Source organism: Gastrolobium bilobum, unplaced genomic scaffold (genome assembly GCF_033153095.1).
Source record: "Gastrolobium bilobum isolate Gb01-03AN ecotype WA unplaced genomic scaffold, APGP_CSIRO_Gbil_v1 utg4239, whole genome shotgun sequence".
NCBI classification, from domain to species: Eukaryota; Viridiplantae; Streptophyta; class Magnoliopsida; order Fabales; family Fabaceae; genus Gastrolobium; species Gastrolobium bilobum.
Window position 1 is genome coordinate 166,576 of NW_026896746.1, and position 19,524 is coordinate 186,099.

General features: G+C 38.7%; 2 protein-coding genes across 4 annotated transcripts; both read right to left on the minus strand.

Moving 5' to 3' along the window:
- Positions 1 to 474: 474 nt before the first annotated feature.
- LOC133301788 (uncharacterized) lies at positions 475 to 4,334 on the minus strand. Of its 2 annotated transcripts, none has more exons than XM_061501486.1 (7): positions 3,923 to 4,334; positions 3,643 to 3,707; positions 3,492 to 3,557; positions 3,215 to 3,412; positions 2,688 to 2,806; positions 1,499 to 1,604; positions 475 to 1,214 (listed from the first exon to the last, which is right to left on the minus strand). In XM_061501486.1, the coding sequence occupies exons 1-7, from the start codon at positions 4,164 to 4,166 to the stop codon at positions 663 to 665; spliced, it is 1,350 nt and encodes a 449-aa protein (XP_061357470.1). In that variant the 5' UTR covers positions 4,167 to 4,334; the 3' UTR covers positions 475 to 662. The 2 variants fall into 2 exon arrangements, with proteins under 2 accessions (XP_061357470.1, XP_061357469.1); XM_061501485.1 differs by having other exon boundaries at positions 3,643 to 3,761.
- A 1,428-nt stretch (positions 4,335 to 5,762) lies between these two features.
- On the minus strand, positions 5,763 to 19,270 carry LOC133301780 (uncharacterized). 2 transcript variants are annotated; one of them, XM_061501476.1, is made up of 7 exons: positions 18,860 to 19,270; positions 18,694 to 18,771; positions 18,459 to 18,601; positions 18,236 to 18,306; positions 17,245 to 17,340; positions 6,318 to 6,410; positions 5,763 to 6,203 (listed from the first exon to the last, which is right to left on the minus strand). In XM_061501476.1, exons 1-7 carry the CDS (start codon positions 19,268 to 19,270, stop codon positions 6,121 to 6,123), a joined length of 975 nt encoding a protein of 324 aa, XP_061357460.1. In that variant the 3' UTR covers positions 5,763 to 6,120. The 2 variants fall into 2 exon arrangements, with proteins under 2 accessions (XP_061357460.1, XP_061357461.1); XM_061501477.1 differs by lacking the exons at positions 5,763 to 6,203; positions 6,318 to 6,410 and adding an exon at positions 13,207 to 13,328.
- Positions 19,271 to 19,524: the final 254 nt, after the last annotated feature.

The following is a 19,524-nucleotide window of genomic DNA, read 5'->3' on the forward strand; positions in this document are numbered from 1 at the left end:
CTCAACAATCAACATTATAGATGATATTGACTCTCGAATAAATTGCCTTAAAACGTTACAAAGATAATCCAACACCAAACAATATTCGCGCTCCACATATTGCAGTCCTAGAATTTACTAGTAGAAACAATTATATTCACGAATGTTTGAAAAGGTTTCAAATAATGTTGGTAATAGATGTTCGTTGTTTAATCCGTCATTTCATTAAAATAGTAAACGCTAGACCTACTAATTTTACACAAAAAATTAGCAACTTCTTCAAAATACAAAATATTCTGGTTGGTTAGTTATCGCTTTCATCACGGAGGATAAAATCGAGTAACCTCTGTACTAAAAAAAAAAAAAAAAAACTGAGTAACCTAAATATAGGTACGACATTGCATGATTGAGAAATGAAAAAAAAAATGTTACTTTTGTCCTCCTCCAAAGGTCTCGTCCATAGTTTTTTCAAACGAAAAAAAAAAAAACCGCTTTCCCAGTTCCAGACCACCATATGATTCCACCCAGCCACTTTCAGTAATCAAACAACAAAATAAATTAGCTATTAAAGTTACAAATATTCTGAGCAATTCTACAACTATTAACTGTTGATCTAACAAAATCTCAGAATTATTTTACTCAAGTACCGAAGATTTGAATATACAACCTCTAGAACTATGTTTTCAATAAGTAACGGAATTCCACTGCCGCAATAGATTAGCTTCCAAAAACTGTTTCCATGCCTTCAAGGGGCCTATCTCTCTATTACAGTCAGCAGAGATCTTGGTTTCATTATTCATAAATAAGCCTCTGGCAGCAAAAGACATGAGCTCCATCTGATCCATATAACCACGCATCTTGTATGAGAAACCTACTCTCCAACTCTGATCCCTATGAGATTGCTGATGCTGAGAAACACTTATATTTGGGAGGACAACTGTATCTTGTCTCTGCTTGGAATCATCATCGACAGACATGAAGCTATCCATTCCAAATAATTCCCAATCAACCTGCTGCAAGATTCCAGATGCTCGTTCCATGCTGTGTGAGGAGTGATCTTGTAGCTGCATTTCTTGTTCAATCGCTATGGCGTCAACTTGGACCTTCAGTTCCAGTAACCGATCACCAATTCTCGATGCTACAGCATCATATAGTCTTCTTCTTGGCACATCCGGGCCCTTTTCCATGTTGAGTATATCATCAAAATTGATTGGATCACCTATTAGTACTGTAACCTAGAGAATCCAAGCATGTCAAAACAATCAGAGAGTGTGCTTAAACTGAAAAATACAAACAATTAAAATAAAACACATCAATAAAAAGTGCCGAGTAATGCAGAATCTAAATACTGTAACTGAACATCTTGATCTTTGAGGAAGTGAGAAACAGATCCAAAGTCAAGAAACAATGAGTGGCGCGTTTCCATGCACCATCCAGCAATTTGAATAAAGCTGGACTAATTTCACTAATTCCCCATATGTTGGTGAAATATTTTCAGAAATGGATCAAGAGTGCGTACCATCTTGCCAATTCTGGGAAAATTTGCGCCTATTGGCATTATCTCTTGCATCCCTGTATGTACAAATGGGACAACAAGGGGCATGCTATCTCCATCCAGGACCAACCTGATGAGGAACATTTACATCAGGAATCATGTTTTGCTCTAACAAATGAAACAGTAGAAATAAAGAGAAGTAAAATATACTAGATGAAAATACTATATAGACCCCATAACCACAAGTCCCAGATGTAAATAGAGTGAAACGAGAAAAATATTTCAGAAACTTATCATTCTTATGTTATTATGTTCTCTGTCATAAATTATTAGTGGTAAATTACCATTACATTATGCCTACAGCACACAAACAGTCAAACATATATAAAATAAATAATATCTTATCCAATCTGATATAATGGCTGAAACGTACTATAAAACATAGACAAACACATAATATAAATCCATACAAATATATCCTTAAAATTCAAATCATATATGAATAGTTTCCAAAATTTTAATGATAACGCGTCCAAGTTTAAATGATCATGCATTGTAAATAAATCATAAGTCTAAAAATCAATACTAAAATTTTAAAGGAGAGAATAAAAAAACTTCACATATCATTATCAATTCCAGACCAAAACTTGGAAAAGGGTCAAGTTCGTAAAGTTTCTGTTTCCATTCAAATTCATCCTTGAGTCTAAATTTATTTAAGCAAATAACAAAAAAATCTGGTGAGTAACGATAATACAATACTACTACATTTTCAGAATTTACTGACATGGTGAGAATAAAAGTTATCTTCCCGTTTGAATATATGTTAAAAGCAATTCGAGAGAAAAGATAACAACAAATAAATTAATGAATAATTTCAGAAACTCCATCATCTGCAGTTTAATCTAAGTCGAGCGAAAAAAATGATGATATTGAAAAAATTAAAAGAACAGAAAAATAACATTAATGACTAATTGACTAATTTCAAAGTATTAAGGACAAAACTAAAAATCAGGTCAATATTTAGATACAGAACTTGTACTTTTGCGATTCAGAAGTTATCAATAGAACAGTTTCAAAACTTTCTAGAGCACAAACTATTTCTTCAGTCAACAAGATTTATGATGCTCTAAAGAATAAGAAAATAATTTTGGTATGAAACAAGCCAAACTTTTGGGTTAGGATTCTAATGCAAAATATTATGGAAGATTTTTACCTCCCAACACCTCTCTTGGAAGAGCCCAAAGTTTTTCCACCATCCCGGGAGCGACTACCTTCTGGGAATATGTGGACCCAACCACCATGGTTCAGTTTTGAAATGGCCTTGTCCATTCCCTACAGCAGGAAGTAAATCATCCATAAGTAGAGAAGCTCCAGTTTGGAGAAGCCAGAGACAAATGGAAGGATAAGAAAAGACCGATTCAAAATTATTGAGACAGAGATACTCATTTAATAATACCACAAAACCCTCAGAATGGTTAGGACATGAAGGACTTACAAAATCGTTTTCAGGACAGAACAAGAAGATAAATTGAATAATCCAAGTCATTGCAGAGTAATACAATTAAAAAAAAAAAAAAAAGGAACTGTGAGGTTTTCACCAAAAGCCACAAATATCACCAGAAGTTAACTAATATCATAGACTGGAAATCCTTGAATTAGATGACGAGATTTAGAAAATCACTCACCAAACATTAACAAATATTGTTAAAGGTTATTAATGATTGTCTGCAGAATCCATACCTCCTGATAAATTCCATCACCCCGAGAAACTGGCAAGACTTTGACAGATCGAAAGAATGCAGATGTTGCAGGGTTTTTAAAACATCTATCAGTTGCACAAAGTGTCCATCTTAAATTCTTAGCATCCAAAAGAACTTTTGGAGGAAGGAGCGCAGCAATAACAAGTGGATCATCCATGGAGGCAACATGATTGCTGACCTGAAAAGCAATCCCCAGTCAAAGAATTAAATCCACAGAGACTCCTTTACGTGATGCATAGCTTTGGAAGAGGATGTACCGTGAGAAGAGGTTTGCCTTTAGGTCTTTGCAACAACGCAGAGTGTAGTTTTTCTAAACCATACACCTGTTCTTCCATACATAACATACAGGAGTCAGATTAAATATCAGAAGGAACATCAACAGTAAAAGGAACAGCTTGCATATCATACCTGAACACGGTTTAATCCGTTCATAAACACGTGACAGACATTTCCAAGAACAGGAACAGCAACAGCTTGCATCATACGAACAAGAGTTGAATCTTCTTCAGAACTGAAATCCTTAGACACTATAGATATATAGGCAAAAATTCATCGAGTGATAAATCTAGCCAATGCCTATTTTCTTGACATTTGAAGAAAATATTAAGATAATATACGGAATAGAAAATTAATCATGCAAGAACAAATGCCGAATATAAAGCAACAAGAGTAGGAATTGATTGAGTACCTCGTTTGCGATAGAAAGAGGTAGAAGAAGGCAAGGAATCCCTACGAAAATCACGAAATCGGCCCAGCCAGCGCTGAATGGTGGAGGAGAAGTAACCGTCAGCGTCAGCAGCTGGGATGAACATGTGGTGGTTGTGGCGACGGCGCCAATGGCGGTCGACGGCGACTCTGAAGCGGTCTCTGAGCTGCAGCTGCAGAGATCGAACCTTGCTCTTCCAAACATCACCGCGATCAAGACGGTACATCGGAAAATAAAACGGGAAGAGAGAGAAATCTCAAGAAAAGAAAATAATGGATTCTTGCAGTTACTTGCAGCAAAGCGCGAGTGTAGAGCGAGAAAACAATGGGTTGCAGCAAATTCCACCACGCTTCTTAACTTTTCTTTCTGTAGGGTTCCCCCACGCCCAAGTCTAGAGCATTCCCACCCTAATGTATCAGGAAATTTAAGTTTGAGCAAAGAGCCTAACAAAAAATACGTTCGAATCTTATTCCTTATAAAAATAAATTAATTACTTAGTCTTTAATAAATTTAAGATAGATTTATTTTAATTTTTTTTGAGGAATTAATATGAATCTTTTTTAAATCTGTGAAGGACTACAATTTCAACTAAATAAGTCCACTTTAAATTTATTAGACACTACCTAACTAATTTATTTTTGTAAGAGATTAAAGTAAAATCGTATTTTTTGTTAAGAATTAAAAAGTGTATTCACTCTTTCAGTTTTCATAAATTTTGTGATTATCTCTTTAATGATATATTTTACAAACATTGCTAATTTTAATAGAGTCTCGGCTATTTAACTCTCTGATGATATATTTGCACAAATATATCGCAGATTTTAATAAGATCTCAGCAGTTTAACTAATTTATTTATCTAAAGGACCCACTCCAACTTAGCATGATACGTCACACGTCACATGAGAGTTTCAGTCGTTCCTATCAAGAATGTAAGTTTTCAAGATGAATACAATCTCATATTATAAAAGATTTGTTATCTCCTCTCCTAAATATAAAATATTTCTTGGGAGTGGTACTTCTACTTCAGTAGAAATTTGGGGTTCTTGACAAGTATGAATCTGACTTGGCATAAAGGATTTAAGAGAGTCTTTGTGGAGGGTGACTCCAAGGTGACTTTGGAATTTATAAGAAAAGGATGTGACGTAAGTCATCCTCTTTATGCTTTAATCATCCGAGCTCGTAACATGCCTCAAAGAGACTGGATTATTCAGCTTAGTCATACTTATAGAGAAGGCAATTTTGTTGCTGATTGGCTTGCTACTCATGCACCTCATCAAGATGGACAGCTGATTGTGCTGGATGTCCCTCCAACAGCTTGTTTGGAATTGTTTCGTAATAACTTGAGAAGAGTTAGTCTCCCAAGATTGTACTCAATATAGGGCTTTTTTTGATGTTGTTTTAGTTTTCATTGTATTTCCAAAAAAAAAAAAAAAAAATCCTTCTTATGCTACATGTGATAAATTTCTCTCCTACATACTCTTCGATAATAATGTCATCATTTTCTTTTCTTTTCTTTTTATTTTTCAGGTGACAGAACTTACAAATTTATCTCTATGACATGAAATAACTTATTTCCTTTAACATGAGATTAATAAAACTTTTTTTAATATATAAATTAAAAATATATATTATTCCATGTAATATGAAAAAAAAATATTCCTTATTATTTCCTATTTTAAAAATTTGAATCTTACTAGAAAAATAAAATTAGAATCTTCGGTTTGGGCCTCGAGTAATTTATTTTGGGTTTAAAAATGTGCACATTTTAAATTAAAAAAAAAAAAAAAAACAACAACAACAACAACCAACAAACAAATGGAGAGTTTCATAGTCCGGTGACTCCGGTCCTGTGTCGTTTTCCTCTTAGTCCGGTCAAATCAATCATGACCGCTGAGGGACTACGCAAAATAAATTAGGGAGCGCTAGAGCTCAAGTAACATACGTAACACCAGTCATGTTAGAAAATTTGGGGTATTGAAGTGCGTAAAGTTATACGCCTAATTAAAAATAAAATAAAATTGCATGAGCATATACAATAATTGAGCATAGCTATCAATTGACCCATCAAATTGGAGCAAATCTGCCATGCAACCCATTATTCGTGTAAGCTTGGGCATCTTCATTTATATAACAAATCCGGTGTCCATTGTGAAGTGAAACCCTGTCAAAAGCTTGGGCATCAGCATATAAATATTTGATAATTTCGACTTTCAGATCCTACATTCAAGTAGTTCACATCAACAGCAACCTCCCCAAGATCATCTACGAGGAAAAAAAGAGTGATGAGACAATAAATTCATCCTTTTTGAAAAAAATAAAAATAAAAATATTCAAGCTAAAAAATCAGCAGTAAAGAAAAGAAATGGAAACCAAAACCTTCATATATAGTCCTTGCAAAATTTACATAATCAGGTATTAGATCTCTGTATATGATTCCATCAGGACGAGCATCCAGCACTACCAGAACACCTGTGCAATCGATTTTTTAAGCTATAAGTTAATTACCCAAGCCTAGAAAAGTTGGTAACCCAGTATCCAGTTTGAGTTCAAATAAACACACAAAAATTGTTGAACTGTTTTTTATTTTATAATAAAGTAGGACTGAAGATCTCTTTGATTGCTTATAAACAGCCATCTAGCATGACAAATAACATGAAATAATTATATCAATGTCAATGTAATGCATGAAGGACACAGAAACGAAGGAAAAAAGGCCAGAAAGCGATTGCTTGAACTTCAAACCGTTTGTGCGTGACACATGCAGAAGGGAAAAAAATAAAAAACTACTACAGAAACAAATCAGAGCCTGTCCACCATCATACAAAACCAGAGCTCTTCAAAAGAGTTGTTCCACAATTCAAAACATGATGTATGACATCGGCTCCACATTTTACAGGAAAATCAGCGCAATGGTTTTGCTTCACATAGTACATTGACAATGGTGACAGACCATTGCCATTGAAAAGTGCGAACATTACGTATCCCAGCTGCATGCCAATGAAAGGCAATGCACACATTTTCTATGATGTGCACAGCTTTAACTCAGTCAAATTCAATTAGGAAAGCTCACAATCCATGTCCCCAAGCAACCAAAAGAAGACCTTTCTTGATAGCCTTATACCTGCTTGAATATTGGACACATGATCATCGAAGCTGGAAAAACCAAACACCAAAAGGCAGCCACCAAAACCTACCCTTCGTGTATTACCGAGGGAACTACGTCTAAATGCAGCCACCAAGTGGTCAAGAGTTTGATCCTTGACGCCCTCATTCTTTTAAATAAAAGTTGAATTTCAACATAAAGTAAATGAGCATGTGTATTATCCATGCTTCAGGCCCAAAGGGCTCTCATGAGAGGATGTGTTTGAAATATAATAAAATTATTCATTAGTCTTTACCTAACAGCTTAAGACTTTTGAAATAGTTGATTCTTGACAAAGCCATATAAGAACATTATAAACTTACAGTTGATTTCTAATGTGTGCTTTACCAAAGATTTGGGTTGTTATCTGGGTATCACAGTTATCCATGAAAAAGTTAAGGTGTCTCAAAATATCATTAGTTTAATGCAGTAAGAGTTAAAAGGACTCTCTGCAAGTAACCACAAGAGGGTATTAAAGACTATGCAATGTGGTAATAGGAATCTCTACAAAGAATCCCATTTCTCTTTTACACTAAAAAATTAGGCTTCATAAGCCAACTACTCTGATTAGTTTAACACAGGAAGCTATATTTTCCAAGTTATCAAGTGCCACGACATCTAATAAATTCAAAAACCAAAAAGAACAATTCAGCTTCAGGCTCATGCACCAAACCAAAGGTATCACTGTTAGGATTTTGAGAGGTCACAAATAATAATAATCCAAAATTTGTGTTAGGAGACCCCCAATTACCCAAACATACCTTAGAAGGAATAAAAAGAACATGAGCTCTGGAAGCGATGTGGATAGTTATTGTCATTGACTTGTAACTGAATGGGTAGGTGGGTAATGCACTAATGCAGTTACTGATAGGAGTAACAGTTACTGATTTGTAACTAAATGAGTATGTGAACAATGCAACTAATAATAGGAGTAAAAGTTACTGATTTGTAACTGAATGAGTGTGTGGACAGTGCAGCTAATAATAAGAGACTTGTAACCGATGCAGTTAATGATAAGCGAGGTGAAAAATATAAAGGGATGGTTATTGTGAGGGGAGTTTTCTTCGTTGTCGTTGCTCGATAGTTGAGTGAGATCGACTCGACTCGAGTTTCGGTAACCTGGTGAGGGCACCGGTTCGAGCTGGTCATTGGATCGGTTATACAACTGAACCGGTTTCGACTGGTTGACTCGGCCGAGTTTCCACTTTTGACAGTGGTTGGGGATCGAACCCAGCCTATGGGAGTGAATAGTGTTACCACTTACCACTAGGCTACCCTCAATTGTTAGTCAAAATGCATCTTACAATATATTTATTATATAATTTAATATAAATTTAATTAAAACGATTGAACCAATGACCCACCGGTTAAACCAATGACACAATATTTCAACCGAGTCAATGACCGGGCCGAGTTTTAAAACACTGGAAAGCCAGAGGATATTTTCTTCTGGAGTTTCTATAGAGATATCAAGCGTAACTCTCTTTCTTATGTAAGCCAATCTCTTCTTGCTATCTAGAAGGGATTAATCAATAAAGATCACTCTTTCCCTATCTTTTTCTTTTTATATTCTTGACCAGTAGCTCACAACTGGTACCAAAACTCCCCTCCAGGGAGTTCTTTTGTGATAGTGAAAAGGATGGATGCACAGATGGAGTCTGATAAGAACCGGATCAAATAACAGTAAAACAGAGGCAAATAACAATATTTTTGCCCAGGAAAGGATCTGGATTTTCTATATATTCGAAAAAGAAAGGAAATTACATAATTCAAATACATTAGCAGTAAAATACTCAAAGCAGAAAAGCTAAGTTGCAGTACATTCGAGAGGTATTGACTCTCCCAATTCCAAGTCCAATATTTCCCAAGCTGCCTTTACACACTACATATTTCCCCTCTTATACTTAGCCTAACCTCCTAGAATATTCTAAAGTTAGTTATGCCACCTTATTGGTAGAACATAAATCCCTACATGCACCTACAAGAGTATATTCTTATCAATACTCCCCCCCCCTCCCCCCCCAAAAAAAAAGACACTCATCTTGCCCTCAAGGTGAGGTTCAGCTCCAAGAACCTTCCACCGGGATCCCATTGGTTGAATTGTAGAAACCCACATGTGCCCGAAGAATGATAATGTCCCCCAGGATCCCATGACTCCTCTGCAACTCCCACAAGATTAGGATTGGTCACGGAGCCTCAATGAGATTTTTTATTCCTTCGACAGCAATAAATGAAGATTTCCTTCTCCACTGCTGCTGAGTACCCAGCCACAATTGTGAATTTGTTGACTGAATTTTGTACACCCTCAATGGGAATCTCAAAAATTTCGAGTAAGCTGACATTGTCTCGGGTTGATGGACCGGTGCTAGGCATCTTTATCATCGTTGTGCAATTCCTAACATCACACTTACTATAATGTATTGAGAGCAATTTGGTCAGAACCCATTAAAAGACCCATATCATTATCTTGGGCTTGGAATGTCTTAAAGTAATTTGGACCCATTAGGTCAACCGCTTGGCTCAACTTGTGTAGTGCATCCCCTAACCTACCTTGCTCCTTTTTCATCTTGTAAGGCCATCACAGCCGTTGTCCTAGTGCAGCATTATTCAAATCTAATGGTTCAAGCGAGAGGCGTGTGTCGACCACCACCTTGTTAGCCACTGCTTCTCTCCAATGGCTTCGGTCTTTTGTTTCGCCTCTATGGTTTGAAACGCTCCTTCATTCTCATGATGCATACAAAAATGACCTCTTCCACTGCCATTGGTCAAACGTTCCAGCTGCTCCTTCTCATAACAACGCAAATCCGGTGGTTCCAGTAAAGGTGGAGGATCAACCCCCATCATTGGAGCCCATAGTGACTTTGGCAATTGCACACGCATCACACCTGCTTCCAAATGCCCTTCTTCTGAATCCTTTTTCAAGAATCCTTGATTTTCCTCTCCTCCTTTCTCTTTTGTTGGCCATTTTAAAAAATCGAAACCACTTATGTTTTCACTAGTTTATCTTTATCGTCACTTTCCTTCTCCAACTTAGAATTTTGTTGATTTTCAAATTCTGGTTTTTGAGATTCACAGCCTTCATCTTCTACCAAATAAATCTCATGAAGATATTTTTCAATGAAAGCTTTTTCAAATTTGTTCCAACTAGCATAAGGATTGAGCCAACTCCAACATTTATACCAGTTAAATGTAAAAGAATACGTTATGTATTGATCTGTGTCAGGGAGTTACAATATATAGAGACCCTAATGGGCTTAAGTGTAAGGCCCAAACCTAATCCTAATACAGTCAGAATACAGTCAGAATATTTACGGATAAGACAGAATCCAATCATATCTAATCATATCATATCTAATATTCTAACACTCCCCCTCAAGCTGGTGCGTATATATTATGAGCACCAAGCTTGTTACAAATGTATTCAACCCGAGGACCTTTAAGAGCTTTAGTGAAAACATCTGCTAGTTGATTAGACGAGTTGACAAAAGCTGTCTTGATTTCTCCTGACTGAATCTTTTCCCGAATGAAGTGACAATCAATCTCTATATGTTTGGTCCTCTCATGAAAAACAGGATTAGAGGATATATGTAGCGCAGCTTGATTATCACAGATGAGTGTCATGGGTTGTTTCTGTTCACAAAGATGAAGCTCCTGAATCAACTGCTTTAACCAGATCAACTCACAGGTAGTATTTGCCATTGCACGATACTCAGCTTCTGCACTAGATCGGGAAACAACAGGTTGTTTCTTGCTTTTCCATGAGATTAAGTTTCCTCCGAAGAAGACACAATAACCAGAAGTAGAGCGTCTGTCCGAGGGTGATCCTGCCCAATCGGCATCTGAGTAACCACAAATTTCTGTATTTCCCCGATCCGAATACAACAAACATTTTCCTGGTGCTCCTTTGATGTATCGGAGGATCCTCACAGCAGCATCCCAATGTGAATCACAAGGGGAATCAAGGAACTGACTAGCCGTACTAACAGCGAAAGAAATATCTGGCCTAGTCACAGTAAGATAATTGAGCTTCTCAATCAGCCTTCGATAACATCCAGGATCAGATAACGGCTCCCCTTGTCTGGGCAATAACTTAACATTCGGATCCATGGGTGTATCGACTGGTTTACACCCCAACATACCAGTCTCTTCTAGGATATCCAAGGCATACTTCCTTTGACAGATAGAAATGCCCTGTCTAGATTGCGCCACCTCAATTCCCAAGAAGTAACGCAGCTTCCCAAGGTCCTTTGTTTGAAATGCACTGAATAAATGTTGTTTTAACTGACGGATTCCGTCTTGATCACTTTCGGTGATGATGATGTCATCAACATAGACTAACAAATAGATGCACTTGTTAGGAGATGTAATCCTATAGAATACAGAATGGTCAACTTTACTGCGAATTAGGCCAAACGCCTGTACAGCAGAACTAAAGCGACTGAACCATGCTCGAGGAGACTGCTTGAGACTATATAAGGATTTTCGAAGACGACATACCTTCCCAGACTCCCCCTGAGCAACAAAACCAGGTGGTTGCTCCATGTAAACTTCTTCTTGTAAATCACCATGAAGAAAGGCATTTTTGATGTCAAGTTGAAGGAGTGGCCAGTGACAAACAGCAGCAAGGGCAAGAAATAGGCGGACGGACGCCATCTTAGCGACTGGAGAGAATGTATCGCTATAATCAAGACCAAATATTTGCGTAAACCCTTGGCAACTAGGCGTGCCTTGAGACGATCAACATGGCCATCAGGTCCAACTTTCACAGTAAACACCCAGCGACAACCAACTATAGACTTCTCTGGAGGAGCAGAAACAAGGTCCCAAGTGCCATTGGTATGAAGTGCGGTCATCTCATCAAGCATCGCTTGGCGCCATCCTGGATGGCAAAGTGCTTCACCTGTGGTCTTAGGAATAGAAACAGAAGAAAGACTAGAAACAAAGGTGAAATGAGGAGGAGAAAGACGATCATAGCTCAAGAAGGTATAAAGAGGATAAGGGTTACGAGTAGTACGTGTACCTTTTCTTTGAGCAATGGGAAGAGCCTCTGGTGAAGGATACGGAGGGGAAGAATCAACTGCAGAGGGCAATGAGTCAGCAGGGGTCGAGTCGACTGGAGGTACTGTGTTACGACGCTGATAAGTGAGAAGTGGACGGTTCTCAGGTACTGGAGCAATAGGTGATTGCTTATCTGGAGTAGAAGCACCTGCATCTGGCAAAGACAAGTCAAGAAAAGGAACAGGAAGAACATGATCAACCTGTGACAATGGAGATGGGATAGAATTAAAGGGTTGTTGATCAAGAAAGGTGACATCAGCGGAAACTAAGTAACGCTTGAGATCAGGAGAGTAACAGCGATAACCCTTTTGAAGACGAGAATAACCCAGAAAAATGCATTTAAAGGCTTTGGATGTTAACTTATCCTTACCAGGAGTGAGATCATGAACAAAACAGGTACAACCAAAAACATGTGGGGATAGAGGAAAGAGAGGAACATCCGGAAACAATAAGTTATGAGGAATATCATTATTAAGCACAGATGAAGGCATGCGGTTGATGAGAAAGCAAGAAGCAAGGATTGCATCAGCCCAGAAGTGAAGAGGAACATGCATGTGAATAAGAAGAGTCCTGGCAATCTCAATGAGATGTCTATTCTTACGTTCAGCTACTCCATTTTGTTGTGGAGTGTGAGGACAAGTGATTTGGTGTAAAGTACCCTGTGTGGCTAAGAAATGAGAAAAGTCAACAGAAACATATTCCTTAGCATTATCACTACGTAAAATACGAATAGAAGCACCAAATTGAGTATGAATTTCAACAGAAAACCTTTGATAAATAGAAAACAACTCAGAACGGTTTTTCATTAAATAAATCCAAGTACAACGGGAGAAATCATCAATAAAGGTAACAAAATACCGAAACCCTAAAACAGACACACTTCGACTAGGACCCCAAACATCTGAATGAATAATTGAAAAAGGAGCATCAGCTCGCTTATTGACACGATTAGCAAAGGAGGAGCGGATGTGTTTTCCTTGCTGACATGACTGACAATCTAAAGTTTGAAGACCGGATAAAAGAAGAACCATCTTCTGCAATTTCGCAAGACTAGGATGCCCAAGACGACTGTGGATGAGTTGTGGAGATTCTGTGAGAGAACAAGCAACTGAAGGACTCGACACATCAAGGTAGAACAGACCCCGTGACTCACGGCCCACTCCAATCATTTTCCCCGTACCCGGGTCCTGCACAGAAACAGATTGGTTTGAGAATGTGACAATACAATTAAGAGAATTGATCAATTTACTAACAGATATTAAGTTATAAGGGATGTGAGGAATGTAATAGACAGATGTCAAGGTCAATGAGGAGGTTGGACAGATTTGTCCAATCCCATGAACGGGGGCCTTAGTTCCATCAGCAAGAGTAAAAGAGGGTAAATTTTCAGAATATGTAAGGGAAGAAAAGAGTTCCTTATTACCACAGAGGTGATCAGTAGCACCTGAGTCAAATATCCAAGGACCAAGTGATGCAGAATGAGAAACACAAGCAACAGGATTACCAGTTTCTGAAGCGGAGGCCTGAGATTGAGGAGAGGACTTCCTGAGAAGGGCCTGGAATGCTACATATTCTTCAGAGGAGAGAGAGACTGTACCATTTGAAGCAGTATCCGATTGAGCTATATTAGCAGCAAAAGAAGGTCGCATGTGAGGATACTTTGTGTAGCAGCGTTCCTCATAATGACCAAGTTGCTGACAGTAATGACAACGAGGTCGCTGACCACGTCCGACTGGACCTCCTGGGCCTCCTGGGCCACGGCCTCCTGGGCCACGGCCTTCTGGGCTTCTACCACGACCACGTCCACCTCTAATATTCCCGCGAAAATCAGTACGGGAAACTAGAGCAGTAGAATCAACAGCAGAAGACAATGCAGGAGTAGATTTCTTATTCAAATTCAGAAGACGCCGATACGTCATGGATAGATCAGGCTCCCCACTAGTCAAGATAGTATCACGGACATTATCATATTCTTCGGGAAGGCCAGAAAGTGTGGCAACCATAAAGAGACGTTCCACCTGTTTCCGATATGCAGTAGCATCAGTAGGGTAAGGCAGCATATCCAAATATGCCTGCATCAAAGAGCGACTCTTGCCAATATATGTCTCCATCTGAATGTCGGATGATTTGCTCAATTCCATAAACTGGGAGATGATGAAATAGAGTTGCTGAACATCATTAGTGTAGAGGTTTTTTGCTTCCTCCCATACTTCAGTGCAAGTTTGAAAGGAATAAAAGATATCCAAGACGATCGGATCAATGGATTGCCAGAGGATACTCAGAAGCTGGTTGTCAATCTTTTCCCAATCAGACTTGTCCTCCTTAGGGACATCAGTAGACTTAGTCGTGAGATGGTTCCCATATCCTTGTCCAAAGAACCAAACTCGAACAGAGGTGGCCCAGTTCTTGTAATTAACAGATCCCTTCAATTTTGAAGAGGTAATGGACCCAATATTGGTAGAGATGATATTGGGAGAATTTCTCACAGGAGGAGATGGAGACTTGACCTCCGAATGAATTGGAGGGTTTGCTGCCATAGTATTAAATCACAAAGATATAAACCAAATAAAGAGAAACGAACCTGATCACCAATCAAGAAGAGGTGCGCACAAAAAGTCAGACCCACAAAGAACCAACCACAGATCCAGAAAGAGGAGGAGAAGACGAGCTTCTCTGTCCAAGACCGGCGGAAAAAGCTGCCGGAATAGTGCTCACGCGCCGGCAGAAGGTGGCGCGTGAAGCCCACGCGCAGAGAAGACTGGAGGCGCGTGAGAGCGCGTGACAACTCCGATGGTGGCCGGACTTCCACAGAGCAGGTCGCCGGGAGGAGAGGGTGCTGTTCGCGTTCGTTCCAGACTGAAAACTCGCCGGAAAAGTACTTCGGCAGCCTGAACAGTGGCTGACGGTGGCTGATGGTGGCTCCGGTGACTCTTTGGGGATGTGGACACGTGCAGAAGATGCCTGAAGAGGACTTACAGTCCTTGATGTCTTGCCGGAAGGACGCACGGCAAAGAAAAGATGACTCCTAAGCAGTGGGCTTAGGTTTTAAAGCGAAGAACAAGATTTCTAAGCGGAAGCGAGGGTTCCTAGAACGAAATAGCTCTGATACCAAGTTAAATGTAAAAGAATACGTTATGTATTGATCTGTGTCAGGGAGTTACAATATATAGAGACCCTAATGGGCTTAAGTGTAAGGCCCAAACCTAATCCTAATACAGTCAGAATATTTACGTATAAGACAGAATCCAATCATATCTAATCATATCTAATCGTATCATATCTAATATTCTAACAATACCAATTGAATGCAAAACCTCTAAGCCTTTTTTCTGCCTCTCTCATCTTTTCTTCTTATTGAATTTTCTTGGTCTGGAAATATTGCTCAAGGTAAATTAGCCATCCCCAGGCATCATTTTCTTCTCCATAGAATAAAGGAATCTTCATTCTCCGAAATGGATTCTCCACCACCAGACCTCTCTAGGTTTCCCTTTTTGGCTGTGAAACTTGCATTCTATCTCGCCTTCTGTCCGTTCGTTTATTGTAAGCGTGATTCTTGGTCTTCTCAAGAAGTTCATCAAGGAGACTGAGTATCTCCATATGATTTTCTTCAACTTGCCTTTCTTTTTTCTTCCAATTTGTTTTCCAGTTGTCTCTCTTCTTTCCTCCAATCTTCAGATCTGTTTTCCATTCTTTCTCTTTTCTTTTATTTATTTATTTATTCTTTTTTTGATTGGTGTGGTTCAAAGCTACCCGGATCGGATAGCTTTGATACCAATTGATAAGAACCGGATCAAATAATAGTAAAACAGAGACAAACAACAGTATTTTTGCCCAAAAAAGGATCTGGATCTTCTATATATTTGAACAAGAAAGGAAATTACAGAATTCAAATACATTAACAGTAAAATACTCAAAGCAGAAAAGCTAAATTTCAGTACATTCGAGAGGTATTGACTCTCCCAATTTCAAGTCCAATATTTACCAAGTTGCCTTTACACACTACATGTTTCCCCTCTTATTCTTAGCCTAACCTCCTAGAATATTCTAAAGTTAGTTATGTCACCTCATTGGTAGAACATAATTCCCTACATGCACCTACATGAGTATATTCTTATCAGAGTCCTTGTAAAAGAGACTTGAATGTTTGGTGACGTTGATTAAGGATAATCAGCAGTGGGCAGAAACTCAAGAGTCACCCTCCAAAAGATAGAAGACCTCCTTGAAAACCAGAGAGGCAACCTTCAAACTCTTCAGGAGGAAGCCAAATGAGAGAAGAGACAAGACTGGAAAGACAAGAAGAAAGATCGAGAAAACTAGAAATCTTTCTGTTCTTAGGAGATGAAGCGTATGGATTTGAGAGATATTTTGAACTCAAAGGAGTTGCTGATGAGGAGAGACTTCAAGTTGCCATGGTGGCTTCGGAAGGAAGAGCCCTATCATGGTATCAATGGTGGGAGCTTGAAGCAACAAACCCATCATTGGGGAATTTTCGAGAGGCTGTAATCCGCAAGTTCCAGCCCTCTATGATGCAAAATCCATACGAAATTCTTCTTTGGGCTTAGACAAGCAACAACTGTAGAGGATTACAGGGAGCAATTTGAGTTGTATGCATGGCCCTTAAGGTGTTCAGACCCAGAATATTTAAAAGGGATATTCTTGAATGGATTGAAGGAGGAAATTCAGGCTGAGACTTCCTTACCTGAAATGATGGATTATGCTCAACGAATAGACGGAAAGAATAGGGTGCTCCATAAAGGAAGTCAACAAACAGGGATTAAAGGGGGAAGTACTTCCCTAAATTTTTTGTCAGCAAGAACAGCTACTTATGAGAGTGAGTCAAGATCCACTAATCAAAACAGCAGTGCTAGGGGAGTTTCAGTGAGACACAATAACCAAAACAAAAATGTTGGAGGCGATTCAGTAATTGACTCTAATACCAGTAGAGTTAACCAGAAGTCGAACATGAGGGTTTATGTTTATGACTTTTTGTACGAGTGATAGGTTGATCAAATTATTGTTCATAAACATTTATGGTGAAACTTATATGTACCATATCAAAAGCGTTCAAACTTTGTACAGATATACTAACTTTACCAAAGGTACCTGGTGCCACCCAAGATTTAGAAGAATTGCCAGGCAACGGTGCCAGCCAGAGAATATTTCGCAGGTTCATCGAATCATCATATGTCACATTGGACCCTGAAATAAGAGCAGAGGATTCAAAAGACCACATACCTTTTTAAAAGTTGAGTATCAAAAGAAAAGACAATTAAGCATTTATACATAGGGGTGGTAACTGGTAAACGAACCAGGGGCCTTTGGCCCGACTCGTGGAGACTTTGGCTTATATGTCTAAAATTGGTTGTTGGAACCAGGCTTAGACTTATATAAAAGCTCGTTTAATAAAAAGGCCTCAGGCTCCAATTCAAAAGCCCGACCTTAGAGCCTCTCAGGCTGGCCTAGTATACTAACTTTTATTTTTACTTTATATTTTTTATACTACTTATAATAGTGTTCTCTCCCTTCAACTCATTTCACTCGTTTTATTGGTTAAACAGACTTTTTGAATGATTTTGTTCTATATTATGTTGTTTGGATATATATTGAATTTATGAATCCTTGTGGAATTATTAGTGTTGTTGATCGTATATTCTGTTTGAATAAATTTTTGTTGTCTTATTTTTTTTTAACAGGCTAAACCAGGCTTTTATTTTTTGTAAATAAGACAGGCCACAGGCAGATAATTGTATTCATAAAAGGTAACATGCTAGGTCAGGCTGACACATTTAAATACAGGCTTAGTCTTTTAAGACCAAAGTCCGGCTCGGCTCGGCCTGATAACACCCCTATTTATACATCTGTCATTTGCAAGGAGCTCTTAGACTTATCAACATAAATGTTCTCTCATCTCTCCCCATCTCAAGTCCTCTCCCTCACACACAAAAACTCTGAAGCACTCTCACAAGATCTAGAGATTATAATACTACAGAATATCCAAACACAAGACTAACAACAAAGTGGAAGATTAACAGAGAAGAATGTAACTTGAACTATACATATCATTTATAATTATGGTGTGGTGATAGTAATATACCTCCCTGACAAAAACCCAAATTGTAAGGGAACACTTGTTTATCATATGCTGGATATTCCTTTGCATGGAATCTGCCAAATGAGAAATTGTTGCATTGTTAACTCTAAAAAACTATAAACAGTCTTAAAAAGTGAATAATATCGAATAGAAGGGGTTAATCCACGTTTGGACCAAAAAGAATGCGAAAGAGGACATCCAGAGAAAGGTATCAGAATCAACATACAATATACCAAGCCTTCCAGAATCTACGGCTAGAAATAGATGACCATGGAACAGATCAAACCGGTTCAAGGCAACATCCAACCCAACAGATGGACCCCGATCAACAATGAGTTCAAACAAAAATTGTAGATACAAGTTCAGTTCCTGAAATTTGAGACGGAAATGCAACATTAGCATCTCTCTCTCTCTCTCTCTTTCTCTCTTTCTCTCTCTAAGCGAGGTATTGTAGAACAAACCTCACAAATGAAACGTCTGCCATAAGGAGTTCTGGTGAGTTGACAGCGTTCTTGATTTGATCCTTCGACATCAGGTACCTATGCTATCACAACACCACACCACACCACACCACACCATCAGATAATAGTGAAAGCATTGGTAAAGACAAGAGCAAAAGAAACTGACCGGGATGATGGTTGGATCGAGAACGCGATGAATAGCAGCGGGGTCACCACCGGAATCGACGGCTAGGCGAGCCAGCTCCAAAACCGGCTCTGGCGGCAACCAAATCAGCTCGTTCTCCTCTCTCCGAGTTGGGCCCGTCCAGCCCAATTTCCGGTGACGAGGCTCCACTGGAGAAAAAGGAACGAGGAATTTGAGGCATGATTTGAGCTCACGCGCTACGTCAGGATTGACGGCTAAGGACTGAGGTTTGGAACCAAGCAGAGACAACAAGTCAGAGGGAGTGGCTTTGGGAATAGATGAAGATGGAGAATAACGCTTCGAAAAGAATGGTATTGGTGGCAACGATGACGACGCCGTAAGAGATAATGAGAGGAATAACGCTAACCGGAAGGAGAATGAGGGATGGTTCATTTGCACTGACCCAGTAACAGTAACACCTCACACCCACGCGGTCCATGCACACATGACTGACATGCCTACTTATTTTTTCAAATTAAGATGATTTTAAAGTTATGGTTGAATAATGGAACTGGCACAGTTGCACATGACATGACATGACATAAGTCGCATATCAAGTCAAAAATTACAGGGAATTTAACATGACATGCTCATTCCTTCAATTGGCCAATCTAAGGCTTCTATTAAAAATAACCAGGCCCTGTCCG